The sequence below is a fragment of the Bos javanicus genome, chromosome 26 (assembly GCF_032452875.1).
Source record: "Bos javanicus breed banteng chromosome 26, ARS-OSU_banteng_1.0, whole genome shotgun sequence".
Lineage (NCBI taxonomy): Eukaryota > Metazoa > Chordata > Mammalia > Artiodactyla > Bovidae > Bos > Bos javanicus.
In genome coordinates, this window is record NC_083893.1 from 16818777 (window position 1) to 16833566 (window position 14790).

Sequence of the window (14790 nt, forward strand, 5' to 3'; positions counted from 1 at the left end):
TCCTCAGTAGGTTTTGCAGCTCTGAGGAGACCAAGCCTTTTCATGAGAAGTTTAATTTATTTTGCTTTATCTTTTCCTCCATCTGTTCTTGATATACAATCTTTTCTGGTCTGTGGGCATAGCTTACTTATTTTCCTTTATCTCATTCTGTGTTTATTTCATTTTGGTCTATTGTGAGGTTGTTTGGCTGATCACTTCTTGGGATCTCAGGACACTTTTCATTGAGTTAGTTCTGCGTTTCCCAGCAGGGTATCCAAGAGTTAGAGGAAAAGATGTTAAAAGTGTGTATAAGAGTGTTCCAAATCTTATTTAATTTTTATTAATGCTGTGTGGTAAAGAATTTACCTCTCTCCAAAAGGAGGTCTGGCCTTTTCTCTGGCTTCCAGGAATTAATCTCTAAGAGCCTAGGATGTCATCTTCACAGGACTGTGTCTGTGCTATGCCAACGGTGTGACTGAGGTTGGGGCACTTTTGCATCCACAGCTAAAGGACTGGAGAGTGAAGTGAACCACTTGGGCAGTGGATGTGTTGTGTGTTAGTCGCTCAGTTGTGTCCGACTCTTTATGACCCCATGGCCTGGAGCCCACCAGTCTCCTCTGTCCATGTGATTCTCCAGGCAAGAATACTGGAGTGGGTTGCCATTTCCTTCTCCAGGGGATCTTCCCAACCCAGGGATCGAACCTCACGCATTGCAGGCAGATTCTTTACCATCTGAACCATCAGGGAAACTCCAATGTAATAGAGCCCCAATAAAAACCAGGGACACCACAGCTTGGATGACCTTCCTGATCAGCACCGCTCTGAGTATGTTCTCACACGCAACGCTAGGAACTGATGCATCCTGACTTCACAGGCGAGAACTCTGCCAACACCATGCTTCCTTCTTCCCCAAACTCCACCCTATACACTCCTTCTTTTAGCTGATTTTCATCTGCATCCTCTCACTGTTCACCAGAACTGTGAGTATAACAGCTTTCAAATGAGTTTTTTGAGTCCTGCTACCAAATTATCAAACCTGAGGGTGGTTTTGGGAATCCCCTGACCTTGCAGCTGGTACCACAGTGAGAGTCTTCTCTTGTCAGGACTTTTGCCTCCACTAACTTCTCATCTGGCCCCTTTTATCACACATGAGCTCATGAAAAACACTCTTAGTTAATGCGGATAAGGAATGTCTAACTATTTAATGTCAATTTTCTTATCTTCTTGCTACTGCTATTTCTGGAGAGCAAATGTGAGGAAATGAGCTGGTTACAGGTCCAAGAATCTCTACATCCAAAGCTAACTTTGCTGTCAAGAATCAGACAGAAAGGATGAGAGCCAACAGGCACAGAATAAAGGATAAGGGTCCAACTGAAGCTTGGCTTTTGAGTCAGAACAAAGGGATTGATGGTCTCCAGGCCATACCAGACAGGAAGACTGGTATCATGCCCACCACCAGTTCAGGCTCCCCACCTCCTCTTGAGTAAAATCACCCTGACCTGGGGACAGAGGTGGAGCCACACCTGAACCAAGGGGCCATCACCCAAACCCAGCCAGGATGTCACACCAGCAAGCAGGAAGAAGCAGCTTCTCTCGGAGGCAGCAAATCAGCATCAAGATTACTATAGTTCTTTCCAGATGGTTCCGATCCAAAACCAAGGTCTACATTCAAAGACTAGGAGGGTGGTCAAGGATCCAGAGTCAAGCTACCACTGAAGGTGGGAGTCTGGAGGCTGAGTTCTGTTTTTTTGGTTTTTTGAGTTTTTTTTTTTTTTTGGTGGAGGTGCCAGGAATGGAACTGAGGGCCTCATATGTGGAGGCTGAGTTTAAACTGGGCAACTCTGAGGGCTCTGTCTGTCACTCTACCTCAGAGAGCATCTCCACCCTCCCAGCATTTACGTGGATGCCGATGGCTCCCAAGTCTGCAACTTGGATTCCAAATTTCCAAATGCCTATTAGAAACTTCCTTCTAGAAGTCCTTCTCTTGCCAAGAAACTCAATACATCAAGGAATGGAATTCAACATTCCTTCCGATTCCCCTCATATATCCAGCATCTCCATGAGTGCCACATGTATTCTCCTAGTCAACCAGGGAAGGCGCCTCCTGGTCAGCACGAGTCCTACCTCTCCACGCTCCTGAGACACTGCACCAACCCTGCCACTCCACTCTTCCAAATACACGCCTCACTTGGCCCCTCCTTTTCCTCCCCACGCCGCCCCCGATCACCACACTGGGTCTAGACCCTCAGAATCTCTCACAGGAATTATTGTAGGTCTTTCTGCAGTGGCCTCCTGATTTGCAGTAACTGGACTGGTTCCCATCCAAGAGCACCTTGTGCGTGCCTGGCTCTGGGCTACGTCCCGATATGGACGAGTCTGCGGAATCCCAACAACCCTATGAAGATCATCTCCACTTATAGATGGGAAACTGAAGCTCCCCAAGGTTAATTAGTAAGTAGCAGAGCTGAGCCTTAAGAGAGGACTGTGTGATTTGAGAACTAGACCACCTCTCACTGGGCAAGGGAAGCAGAGCAAGGACAGAGAATAGGGGACATCCCTGAAATGTGGATGTCAAGGGGCCATATAGAGAAGGAAATCAGGCCACAGGGGGCAGTAACTCAAGAACAAAGCTTGTAGTCCAGGCAAATGATCAACAACTTGGAGACTGGCAGGGATGGAAGAAGGTGGTAAAGCCAAGGAGCAAGGCAGAGAGGAACAGACCGAGAGGCTGGGGCACAGATGCTGGCCCTGGTGGTGCAGGCGGAGCAGCTGGTATCTGACATGCGCTATCTGTGAAGACACCAGGAACAGAAAGCACACCTAATCCTTAGCAAGAGCCAGGCAGGTGTCCTGCCTCATGCTTGGGCTCCCAGTCCAGGCTGGCATGGCTGCCTGCAAGTACTGATGAGAGCTGTTTTCATGAGGTGAGTCAAGGCCCAATGGCTTGGTGTGGGCCAGCAAGTTGTCATCCAGAGGCTCAGGTGAAGGGAGTAGGCAGGGGTAAGTAGGGCTGAAGAGCCACACACACCCAGCAGAGTCAAGATCTAGTAGGATGCTGACCAAGGACCCGAAGGATAAGAGAACAAGAATGTCCCTCCAGTCCTTAAAGTCCCACTGGAGCTGCATCCTCTTTTGAACTCACTCCAGTGCTAACTCACTCCAGCCTGTTGGACACCTAATCAGTGTATTTCTCCGGCCTCCCACTCAACCCCAGATTTTCCCTTTCCACCCAAACTGGCCTGGTATACAACCCTGAACTTGTCTCCAGTGAAGAAGACTCTGTATCCGTTTAATTTCCAAACTTCTAAATTTACAAAATATTTGGGAACTAGAAAGGCTTAGAAACCACTGGACCCGAGTCCTTCACCCTTCATTCGTGTTTCAAATGTGTGACATTATGCATTGTCAGAAAACAGTGAAGTAGGGGCCCACACCTGATTCTCCTGTTGGAATAAACTGCTTTTTATGCTTGCATAATGCACCTAAAATTTTTTCCCTTTTCTCCCCTTCTCATCACAATTCCTGGTGACTCCCAGTGATGTCTAGCTCCTATATGCTGCAGAATGAATGTCTGCTGATTTGGATTTAATGATCTCTGTTATCTGGCAGAAAATAATCTACAAAGATTAAATTTAGTGTAAGATATGGCTTCCCTGATAGCTCAGTTGGTAAAGAATCGGCCTGTAACGCAGGAGACCCCAGTTCGATTCCTGAGTCAGGAAGATCTGTTGGAGAAGGGATAGGCTACCCACTCCAACTCTTGGGCTTCCCTTGTGGCTCAGCTAGTAGAGAATCCGCCTGCAATGTGGGAGACGTGGTGGCTCAGATAGTAAAGAACCCGCCTGCAATGCAGGAGACCTGAATTTGATCCCTGGGTTGGGACGATCCCCTGGAGAAGGGAATGGTTACCCACTCCAGTATTCCTGCATGGAGAATTTCATGGGGTCGCAAAGAGTCAGACATGACTGAGTGACTAACATCTTCACTTTCATGTGAATGACTGAGAGCCATCCCCTAATCCTTCAAGGTATTTCCATTTTAAAACAAGATACTTTAAAATTCAAATTAGCTGTTACAAATCTGCAAGATACAGAATTATCTGGGGACTAGAAAGAGCTTCCAAAAGTGCCCAAACCACTGCATAGAACTGGAGTGCAAGCCTACAGATGGCAAGGCAGAGTATCGTTGGGGCTCTGTGTTGTGCCACACTATGACCACCAGGGGGAGCTCAAGGCCCCTTCTTTTCCCATTCACCACCAGAGGAAGGGCCAGGCAGTTGATTGGTTATTTTATCAGAACATGGGGCTGCAGGTATGTTCTTTCTCTTTAAATTATCCCTTAGGGTTCTCTCTTCCCCAGAGGACCTCCAGCTTGGGAGCTGGATCTTCCCAATGTCACCACCTTTCCTGAGACCAGAATGGCAAGCTGCAGAGGGGCAAGAGTTAGGTTCAGGAATACAGAGTCAAAAAGCTACCATCAGCCTACAGTGCTGGAGGCCACTTACACCTTCCCCTGAGCCTAGGGATAAAGCAGCTTTCCATAGGGACCAACACACCAGAATAGGGCTTGTACTCAAACCCCAGCCTGGATTTGTCCTTGGGTATCTGCTTTGGTACTTGTTCCACTGGCTGGGATGGACAGAAAGTCAGGTTTCCAGGATGCTGGGCACTGACCATCTCCATCCTGTATAATTCCATCTATCACAGCACACCATTCCCCACCATACCAAAAGAGTCTGCATGTCTCTGGCCCCAAGGAAGTGGTCATCACCCCAGTTCATTTTCTCTCTGCATTTCCTTCCTTCAAGAGGGGAGAAAACACCCATCCCCTATAGTAAGAGTTCTCAGATGTGGTCCTGGGACCAGCAGCATCAGCATGACCTGATGGCAAAACCTCGGACCCCACCTCTGGCCTACAGGTGGGAATTATAAAGCCTAACACTCTGAGCTAGGCTCTGGGAATTTGCCTCTCTACTCCAGGTGATTCTGATACGATCAGCTGAAGTGTGAGAAACACTGCCCTTCAGGTTGGAAAGGGGCTGCCCCAGCCTAAGGTAACAGTGCCTGTGGAACCTCAAAGTCAGCCTTTCCCAACTCCCAGAAACACTTGGGCTGCAGAAAGGGCTCCCCAGAGAGGCCCAAACAATCATAACCTGCTAAGAGCAGGTTAAGGTCTGCCAGCTCATCTCACGCCACTAGGTGTGGCGCGGAACGCTTTACACACTTCATCCTCACAACAATGCTGGGAGCCAGGTATAGTTCTCAACCCCATTTTTCAGATGCGTTCACCAGGGTTAAGAGAGACCACCTTCTCATCCATGGCTGAATAGCCAACAGGTGGTGGAGGCAGGACATGAATCCCATCTATAAGGTTCCAAAATCCCAGTTCTGGGCAGTGGCTCAGATGGTAAAGAATCTGCCTGCAATGCAAGAGACCTGGGTTTGATCCCTGGGTTGGGAAGAGCTCCTGAGAAGGGCATGGTAACCCACTCCAGTATTCTTGCCTGGAGAATCCCATGGACAGAGGAGCCTCGTGGGCTACAGTCCATGGGGTCGCAAAGAGCCAGACTCGACTGAAGTGACTTAGCATGCATGCACTTGTGTCTACTGTTTCATAAAAATAACCAAGCCAAAGTCCCAGGTCTCCACCACAATGTGGAGATCTAGGCACTCGGGTTTCCTGAGTGACGGGATGGGGCGGGGAGGGGGCTTCCTTTGTCTCCTCCTCGGTTCCTGGTCTACACTGGCCTTAGACACGCTCTGCAGACCTGCTGCCTCAGGTCAGCTCCCTGTCTTCTTGGGAGCTAATGAGGCCAGACAGCCACCTGCACTTCTCAGTCTCCCTGGGATTCTGCTCCAGCCCCAGCCCCACATGGATGGTCACAGCTGAGCTCCCAGAAGTGGGGATGGGCTCAGAGAAGCCTAACCTGGAGGCTATCTCAGCACTCCTTCCCGAGACCCCTAAGCCTTCTCTGTCCTCCTGAACACAGTCTGCAGAGGCGCAGACTGCCCACATTCCATCAAAAGCTAGAATACAGTGGTCGCTTTGCCTGAAGCCAGTGAGTACCTGTTCATTTAGGGCAGTGATCATCACCCACCACAGCGGGGACGGGAGCAGACTGTGCAGGGGCCCCTGAGAATCAGGAGGCAGCCAATGGATTCCGCGACCCCCCACTTTGGAGACCCTACCCCTAGGTCTCCAAAGCAGCACACCTGTTTTCCTCTCCTGCTTCGGGGTCTCCTGGGGGCTCACAGGGCTACTGCTTGGGATCTCCCTGTAGGAGGACGAGGCCCGGAGAGTCACCGCTCCCTTCCCAGTGCAGATTCTTGTAGGATCCATATCTGAAAAGGAAAGATCCAAAAGGGGAGACTGAATCCAGGGCGCCTGAAGAATTAAAACCATAATCAGCCAGCAATTTGGTCCAGCTGGGGAATGAGATGAACCTGGTTACAGACAGGCGATTGCAGTCAATGAAAATTAATCTGTGGATGGTGGAGAGGGACAAATCATATTTTCAGGGGTTTCCCACCCGTCATGAGGTTAGGAGGGAATGGAGGCACAGTGAGTTCTGAGTCAATGGATGCGTTACAATGTCGGCTGGGAATATTTCCAAACCAAAGCGGGTTGATTTCTTTTATTAAATGAAGTTTAGTTTGGTGAGCAGACTTCTGACCAATTAGTAAGGCACAGTTCAAGTAAGAATTTATAAAAGATATCTCAAGTTCCCACACCATCCTTCTTATAAAAGAGCAAGTTGACAGCACAGGGCATTCGGTGAAGGTTCAACAATCATTACTCAGAGCAGTCCCTCAGCGGAAAAAGCAAGACAATCTCCTTGTGCCAGCAAGCCAAGCCCCCTGCAGGGGTGAGACAGGATGTGCTGCCTGGCGAGAAAGATCATGAGGCCCGGAACCCCACATTCCAAACTTAATGAAGAAAATTCGCACCAAAGAAAACGGCTAGAAAGGCTAAATCCTTCGAGGAACAGTGTTTGCGGGACTTCCAGGCGAGTCTTCCCTGGGCCCTGACCCCTCCTACAGTTCACAGTGGCCTCACAGCAGCCTCAGGTCATCTTTCAGAACTGCACTGAGGATTTCAAAATGGGCTTCAAAACAGGCTGTTCACCCTTCAGGAAAATCTGTAAGGAGGAGGCAAGAAAGCCATGCAGACCACACAGTTTTGGGAGGCACACGTGCTGAATGTTTCTCTCCATGAGGCTGAGTGGAACTGAATTCCAGTTTTGCAAGTTGCTCACGGCACAGCCTGGATCTCAGGCCTAAAACTGTCATGAGTGGGATTGTGGGGAAAGTTAAAGGTGGGCAGCAGGCAGGATGTGTGCTCAGATGTCCAGCTCCTCCCTGCTCCTGTGCCACAGCTGAGAAATACCAAGTCTCTTGGCTCCTCCTTCCCACTTGGCAGCCCCCTTTTCGACAGCACAAACAGAACGATCATTAGTTACAAAACGGATTGATCAGCTCCATCAGCACCTCTTGCACAAAATACACATTCAGCAGAGCGGGCAGCGGCCCTGAAGAGCATCTGACTTGTCCAATCCTACCAGGATAAGTGACCAGTGGGAAAAGTGATTCATGGGCTTTTCAAAAGGGTGAGGGGCACAGTGCCAAAGCCAGCCCATCCACAGGGTCCTGTGTGCACAGCCAGGTAGACTCAACTCCTGAAAGCACCACCACTGGAATACAGAGCCACCTGGGCCTCACTTGTCCCATGCTGTACAGGAGGAAGCTACGAGCTACGAGCTACGACCTGACATCTGAACTGTACCAGCTCCAAACTGTACCAGCTCCACAGAGAGGAGAGGCAGGGAGCGAATGCAGGTGGGGCTGGGGGCGGGGGAGGGAGTGCTCAGGGAAAAGGCCCCGCCAGCATCCCAGAGACACAGCCTGATCGGGCAGCTGCTTCAAATCCAGCCCAGTTCAGAAATGCCCTGGGCAGCCACGTTAATTCCTGGGGACAGTGGAATTTTAAATAAACTCTGGGGAGCTGGCACCTCTAGGAAGAACCTAAGTCACCCAAGGGGCTCAGACCTGTACCAGCTGGAGTCAACGTTCAGCCTCTGGACTGACCTTCTCCCTAAGCAGGGAAGGGCAAAGCACCTGCCAGCCCCTTTTCACATTTGCCCGCGGCTCCCAGAAACACACACACACACACATACACAAAAGGAAACCAGCCAGAGAAGAGAGAGGGAATGGCCCCTAAACATGCAAGAATTAAGCCTCCGAGTCTTTGTTAGAAGGAAAGAAGATCATGCATGATCTGCTAATAATGAAAAAAAAAAGAAACCAACCCAAGGAGAGATACCTGGAGGGAGTACTAGGCCTGCAGAGTTTTTCACTGTCTTCACAGGGATTATTTTAACAGCAGAAATAGAGCGTGCACGTAAAGGGTCGGCAGTTGCTGAAAACACAAAAGGGTAAGTGGTGCATCCAGAAAAAAAACATTTGGGAAACCCTCAGGCAGTGGAGGAACCGGCAGGGACAATAGGAGGAAGTCGCCCGCAGAGAACAATGGGAAGAGCAGTGGACGCAAGAACTTAAAATAACCCGCTTTCGCTCTTCAGTCCTGCGCCCGGGTGGGCAGAACCCTCCCGCCACTGTACCCCAAATGCAGCTGGTCAGAGCCTGTGCCTCCTGGCACACCAGGAACCTGCCAAGGCTCTGGGCAAAAGGACTTACAGAGAGGCAGATGGCCTGGCAAACAGGAAGGGGAGAGCAAGTGGGGCCCACGGGGCCCCTGGGAACAGGCTGGGCTGTCTGCGCTGGGAGAAGGCTCCTTGGAGGAGAGTTACAGCTCATGGGCCCCAGAGGAGTAGAGGAAGGACAAGTCTGAGAGTCGCCTGGTCCCTTCGGCCCTCATAGCTGCTACTCCAGGATCTTAACTCCTGGGGTCTTGGGCCTGCTCTGACAACCATGGCCCTCTGGCCCCAGGCAAATCAGAATGGCCATCTGTTGGGCAGCAGATGGTCTACTTAAACCCACCCCTTCCTGGGCAAGAGTTTGCCAAAGTGTCCGAATGCACACGTAAGACTCTGGGCAGTGCCCACGCACCTGGCCCAGGACGCTGACAGCAGCTGAGCTCCCTGAGCTGGGGTACTGCCTGGTATGCGGGCGGAGGCTGCTGACCTCAAATCCAGGTGCTCAGACCTCCCTGGGCCCCCTGCCTCCCCAGGTTCTGGAATCACAATGGTGGGCATTTTCCCAAACCAGCCTTCTCACAACAAGCATGTTGTGAGACCTCCTTCCGTCCCAATGGCAGCAAATAAAGAGATGGGCGCTCACACACTATGGAGCAACATCACACCAAGGGGTAACACCTGGAGGTCTCAGGGCCCCAGATCCACATCATAACTGAGGTGGGGGGTGGTTGGGCTGTTTGGGAACCAAGACTGTCACAGCTGCATCAATATCATGCTGACAGGCTTGCCAAGGGGACGGGGGGAAGGAGGTACCCCGGCAATGGGCAGTTCACCTTCCAGTCCACCAGGCTGCCATTTCATGAGGCGCATGGCAGTCATCTGGCCACCAAGAACTGAAGTGGTAACAACAATCCTGCACGTGTTCAGATACAAACGTGCTTTCACAGCACTCCTACCGACTGCTCCTTGGGCCACCTGGGAGGCTGGGTGGGAGGTTTTTGTTACCATTTTCAGAGGAAGAAGCAAGTCTGCTGCTCGGAGTCAACCAGTGCTGAATGAAGAGAGCGAGACCAGAGCCCGACAGTGACTACCCCAGGCCGCCCTGATGGCTCCGGGGTGCATCTGTCTTGACTTTCCAATCAAAGGTGGGTCTTATCGAGGAGAGAGTAGAGTGCAGAGCACCTCCACTTGCCACCCTGCCATACACCCCCAAAGTCTCCTGACGGATTCACAGGGCTGGGCTTGACGGTGAGCATAAGACACCACGTCTCCCCGCGTTCCTCAAAAGATGCTTAAACACTCCCTTACGGGCACTGCCCTTCAACATCCCCTTAGCAACCTGGCCGAGGTTGGGAACACTGCCCACACCAGGTAAGGAGAAGGGCAGCCAGCAGGGAGGCACGAAGGGCAGGACACCAGGACCCCTCCTGCATGGGGGTCCCCAACCACCCGGCCCAGGCTCCCCACCCCTCCTGTTCTCCACGCCTTCGCTCGTGGCTGTTCTTTCTGACTTTCCACTTCGCCCTCTCTCAAAGGTAATACTTGGCTGACCCAGACAGTAATTACAAAGTCCAAACATGTCAAACTGTAAACGTGCTCTGAGAGAGGGTGCACTGTGACTCAAAAGCCCGATGACAGGACTTCTACCCTCCCTCTCTGATACCATAAGACCTGTGTTTCAAGAAGGAAAAGATACTACAGATCATCAAATTCCTTCATTTTCTAGATAAGGAAACTCATATCCATAAAGACAATGGGCCTCCCAAGAGGTGTTGTTTCTGAGTGGCAGGCCAGGACTCGAACCCCAGCCTCCTCTCACTGCAGAGTGACATGGGAATCCCACTGCTTGGCTGTTCAGGATGAGAGACAGGATGAGAGACGGGACCTCAAAGGTCATCCTATCCATCATTCCTTTCACACTTGCATCTTTTGTCCTAAAATTTTAAAAATTCAAAACCTGGGAGGATGCCCATGAAACGAATGTCACCAAAATGATTTATTTCAGCTATTTAGGCTCTAGCCTCAGGGTCGGGATGCTGAATATGTCACTATTTATCACCGGTGAAGGTAAGATGCCAGGTAACAGACACTGCGGGCTGAGAAATGCCATATACATGAGGCCTCTGTGATTTGGCGGGTGGTTCGCAGCATCCTGTGAGCTGGGAACAGTGTGACATGTCACCTCACAGTGGGAAACAGCAGGCTCAGACTCAAGTCTCAGAAAGCCTGGGAACAGCTCTCCAGGTCACAGCCTAATTAGACCAGTGACTGTTCCCACCAGGCAGGTGGCCCCGGGCCCTGCTCTTTCTAAAAATGCCAGGCTTCCCTTCGAGAGCCTTACCTTTGTCTTGCCCATTGCTGCCCGGTGCCAACCCGTTCACCACAGCTTTGGAAGCACCCGCATCACATTCTGAAAGAAAGAAAGAATAAGAGCATGAGGCTTGTGATCACATCTCCCACCCTTTCTGAGTCCCGCCAGTGCAAAGTTCTGGGTCCCGGGGGCTCTCTCAGGCCTGAAAAGGGGCCTCGGAGCGTCATGGGAGAGTTCTGAGAATGCTTTGTGGCTTGAACCAGGGAGAACGCAAAAGCTGTTTGGATGGGAAGTGTGTTGTGAGTGATATTCTCTGGTCTCCTGGCTTGGTTTCACTTCTGACATTTAAAAAATGAAAATCTTAATTCCCTCAAAGTGGCATCTCCTACCTGACAAAGGCTTATCTACCATTCCAAGGCTGCTCAAAAGCATCCCTGTGAATCCTGAGAGCTGTCGGACAGTCAGGATAGAACCTCAGGCTCTGTGACACTTCCCTCCACCCCACCCTATACCTACAGCCACAGAAGCCACGCTGGCCCAGCCCCCAGACCACAGTCCCCAGCCACAGCTCTTGCATTCTGGTTGTGGAGATGACCTGGCTCCCTGACCGCTCTCCCTGGCTCCGTCCTGCCCCTTTCTCCACCCCAGCCCTCAGTCTGCATCACTAAGACCACCATCTATACCCCATAGGGCTGAAAATCCCCGGAGTGCATGACAAAACAAGATGGGACAAAGCAATGTGATTTTCTAAGACCCTCCACTTTAAATGTACTGCATTTCACTTCTAATTTGAAAATAAAAATACTACTGGAGTCTAGAGTTGGGAAGTCAATCTTTTTTTTTTTTTTAATTTATTGGGCTGCACTGGGTCTTATTGCGGCACTCAACTAAGGCTGTTCAGTTGCGACATTCGAACTCTCAGCTGTGGCACATGGGATCGAGTTTCCTGACCAGGGATGGAACCCAGGCCCCTGCATCAGGAGCTTGGAGTCTTAGCCACTGGACCACCAGGCAAGTCCCCTGGGAAGTCAATCATTTACATTATCATTTCTATGAGGAAAAAAAAATTGAACTTGGAATCAAGTTCCCCCAAATGTACAAATGATTGTTCAGAATATATTTTTTTTAGTAAGTGAGATGGCCTGTATATTGGCATAAGTGGTTATATTCAAATTAACAAACTGACCTTCAGGATGATTAAAAGCAAACTGACACGCAAGACCCGGGGGCCAGCAGCTACCCAGGGACAAAGCCTGGGTACTCACCCCCGACTCTCAGCCCTTCAGCCACTGGTCCCAGCCCTTTTCCGGCAGCAGTTCCCTCCTGCGCCTGCCCACCATGACGGTCTCCTCACAACCTCTTCAGTAAATCAGATACTTTCTGATCTCCAGGCCTTGGATCTTTAGAGGCCCTCGGCCAGGAAGGCCTGTGCCCCCTCTTCTACCTTGGGGAAATCCTCTGTACTTCAAGGTTTACCGTGAATGTCACCTCGTTGTTGGTGGAGACCTTTCAAAGTTCTGCTTAGCTGAAGACATTGAGACCCTCACTGCCCACTGGCAGCCTGAGCACCACCCAGTTCCCCATCCCAGAACTGATGGTGGAAGCCCAGAGAAGACAAGGGGGGCAGGGTACGTGATCAGCAAGGTTGGGGTGACTCCGCTGCAGCCAAGAGCCAAAAGTGTTAGTTGCTCAGTCATGTCCGACTCTTTGCAGCCCCATGGGCTGTAGCTCACCAGGTTCCTCCGTCCATGGAATTCTCCAGGCAAGAATACTGGAGTGGGTTGCCATTCCCTTCTCCAGGGAATCTTCCTGACCCAGGGATAGAACCTGGGTCTCCCACATTGCAGGCAGATTCTTAACCGTCTGAGCCACCAGGGAAGTAGCCAAGAGCCAGCCAAGCCACAGATATAATAGCCATGGTTTTATAAAGCCTCTATTTGCCTGATCTAAGGTCCTTGCTAAGCACTCATTCCATAACTAGCACCTGATTTTTATCCTAAATATCCAAGCCCCTAGAGCTAGGAGTTAAGAACTCTAATTTTATAGATAAGAAATCTAAAGCTCAGAAAGGATGCCAGGCTCTAAGATGATAAGAGGGGATATGAAATCTGTTCTGGTCCATCCTGTGACTTATCTTCTTTGTCCTCAGCTGGGATGAACACTTATTTTTAAAATAAAAAATGGCTTTTATATATAGAATACTCTCTACATATAAACCAAATACACTCTAATAATGGTTTATGTATATTCTATTTCCCCAAATGCCCCAAACCCCAGTAGCGCATTTGGCTGAGACTCAGTCATCCTACCTGGGCTCTTAATAATCAGCCTCCATGACATCAGCTACACCGACAGGGCAGCCCAGGTACTCCTGGATCCAGAGGCAAACAAGGCCGCTGCCCTCCCCCACCCCCTCCAACCATAGCAGCCAGGACCACCTGATACTGGCCCCACAGGCAGGCCTGTCCTGTTCACTGCCCCCAATTCATCTATAGAAGGTTAGTTCTCCAGACAAAGTTCCCTTTGCACCTACATTTCTGGGACGGATGGAAAGAGGGTGTTGGCAGAAAGCCAGAAATACAAGTCACAGAAATATCATCTGTTTTACTTCCCCATCTTTTCTCTCTGACTATATGTTCTTGGGCTCCAAAATCACTGCAGACAGTGACTGAAAGCGTGAAATTAAAAGACGGCTTACTCCTTGGAAGAAAAGCTCTGACAAACCTAGATAGCGTATTAAAAAGCAGAGACATCACTTTGCCGACAAAAGTCCATATGGTCAAAGCTATGGTTTTTCCAGTAGTCATGTACAGATGTGAGAGTTGGATCATAAAGAAGGTTGAGTAACAAAGAACTGACGCTTTCAATTGCTGGAGAAGACTCCTGAGAGTCCTTTGGACTGCAAGGAGACCAAACGAGTCAATCCTCAAGGAAATCAACCCTGCATATTCATTGGAAGGACTGATGCTAAAGCTCCAATACTTTGGCCACCTGATGCTAAGAGCCAATCATTGGGAAAGACCCTGATGCTGAGACAGATTGAGGGCATGAGAAGGGGGAGAGAGGATGAGATGGTTGGATGGCATCATCGACTCAATGGACACGAATTTGAGCAAGCTCCAGGAGAAGGTGAAGGACAGGGAAGCCTGGCATGCTGCAGTCCATGGGGTCACAAAGAGTCGGACACGACTAAGTGACTGAACAACGATCCCGTCCCTATGCACCTGCCCTCATTTCTCCTGATGGTCTCCTTCTTAGGACTGCACGCCTGGCTTTGAGCCTCCCTATCTGGTTGAAGTAGCCCCAGGGTGTGGGACAAAGAACAAAATCGGACGAGCATCCCCAAGCCAGCAGCCTCAGAGCTTCCACAAGGCCCAGATCCATGTTCTTCCTTTCCTGTGTTTTTTTCCCCCTTAAACTCAAACAACCAAACTTGAAGAAATTTGGAAAAATAATTCCATCACCACAGACTCTCACTTCTGCAGCACAGTATGCTAATGACCAGCCGCCTGGGGTTGGTTGCCTCAGCAGTCACTAGCCGGATGACCCCAGACAAATCATTGCCACACAGGGCCTCAGTTTCCCCATCTCTATAATGGGAGTGGTAAGCCGTGCCCACTTTTGTGGATCTGCAGGAGAACAAAATGAGATAAGCAGGTAAAGCCCTGCCCTGATGACTGGCAGCTCAGCTCAAACTAGGAATAAAAAGAATGCATTGCCTTCATGCTGCCCTTTCCATCAAAGGTTAAGAACAAGTGTTTTCTACATAGCTGCTTTCTTCCTGATGATCGTTTTTATGAGTGGTATAATCTCCCATCAAGTAAACACACAGAATGACCCTGCTCAT

The 14790-nt window shown here is 50.1% G+C and overlaps 1 protein-coding gene across 28 annotated transcripts in view; it reads right to left on the bottom strand.

Moving 5' to 3' along the window:
* The window catches only part of SORBS1 (sorbin and SH3 domain containing 1), a 235601-nt gene that overhangs the window by 103684 nt on the left and 117127 nt on the right, over window positions 1–14790 (bottom strand). For 14 of the 28 annotated variants that reach the window (XM_061402876.1, XM_061402872.1, XM_061402873.1 and 11 more), the window contains 3 exons: window positions 10974–11042; window positions 8299–8394; window positions 6192–6320 (listed from right to left, as the gene is read on the bottom strand). In XM_061402876.1, the coding sequence (XP_061258860.1) occupies window positions 6192–6320; window positions 8299–8394; window positions 10974–11042 (294 nt within the window). The remainder of the gene's footprint in view (window positions 1–6191; window positions 6321–8298; window positions 8395–10973; window positions 11043–14790) is intronic. The other 14 variants (XM_061402879.1, XM_061402878.1, XM_061402887.1 and 11 more) reach the window with 1 other exon arrangement.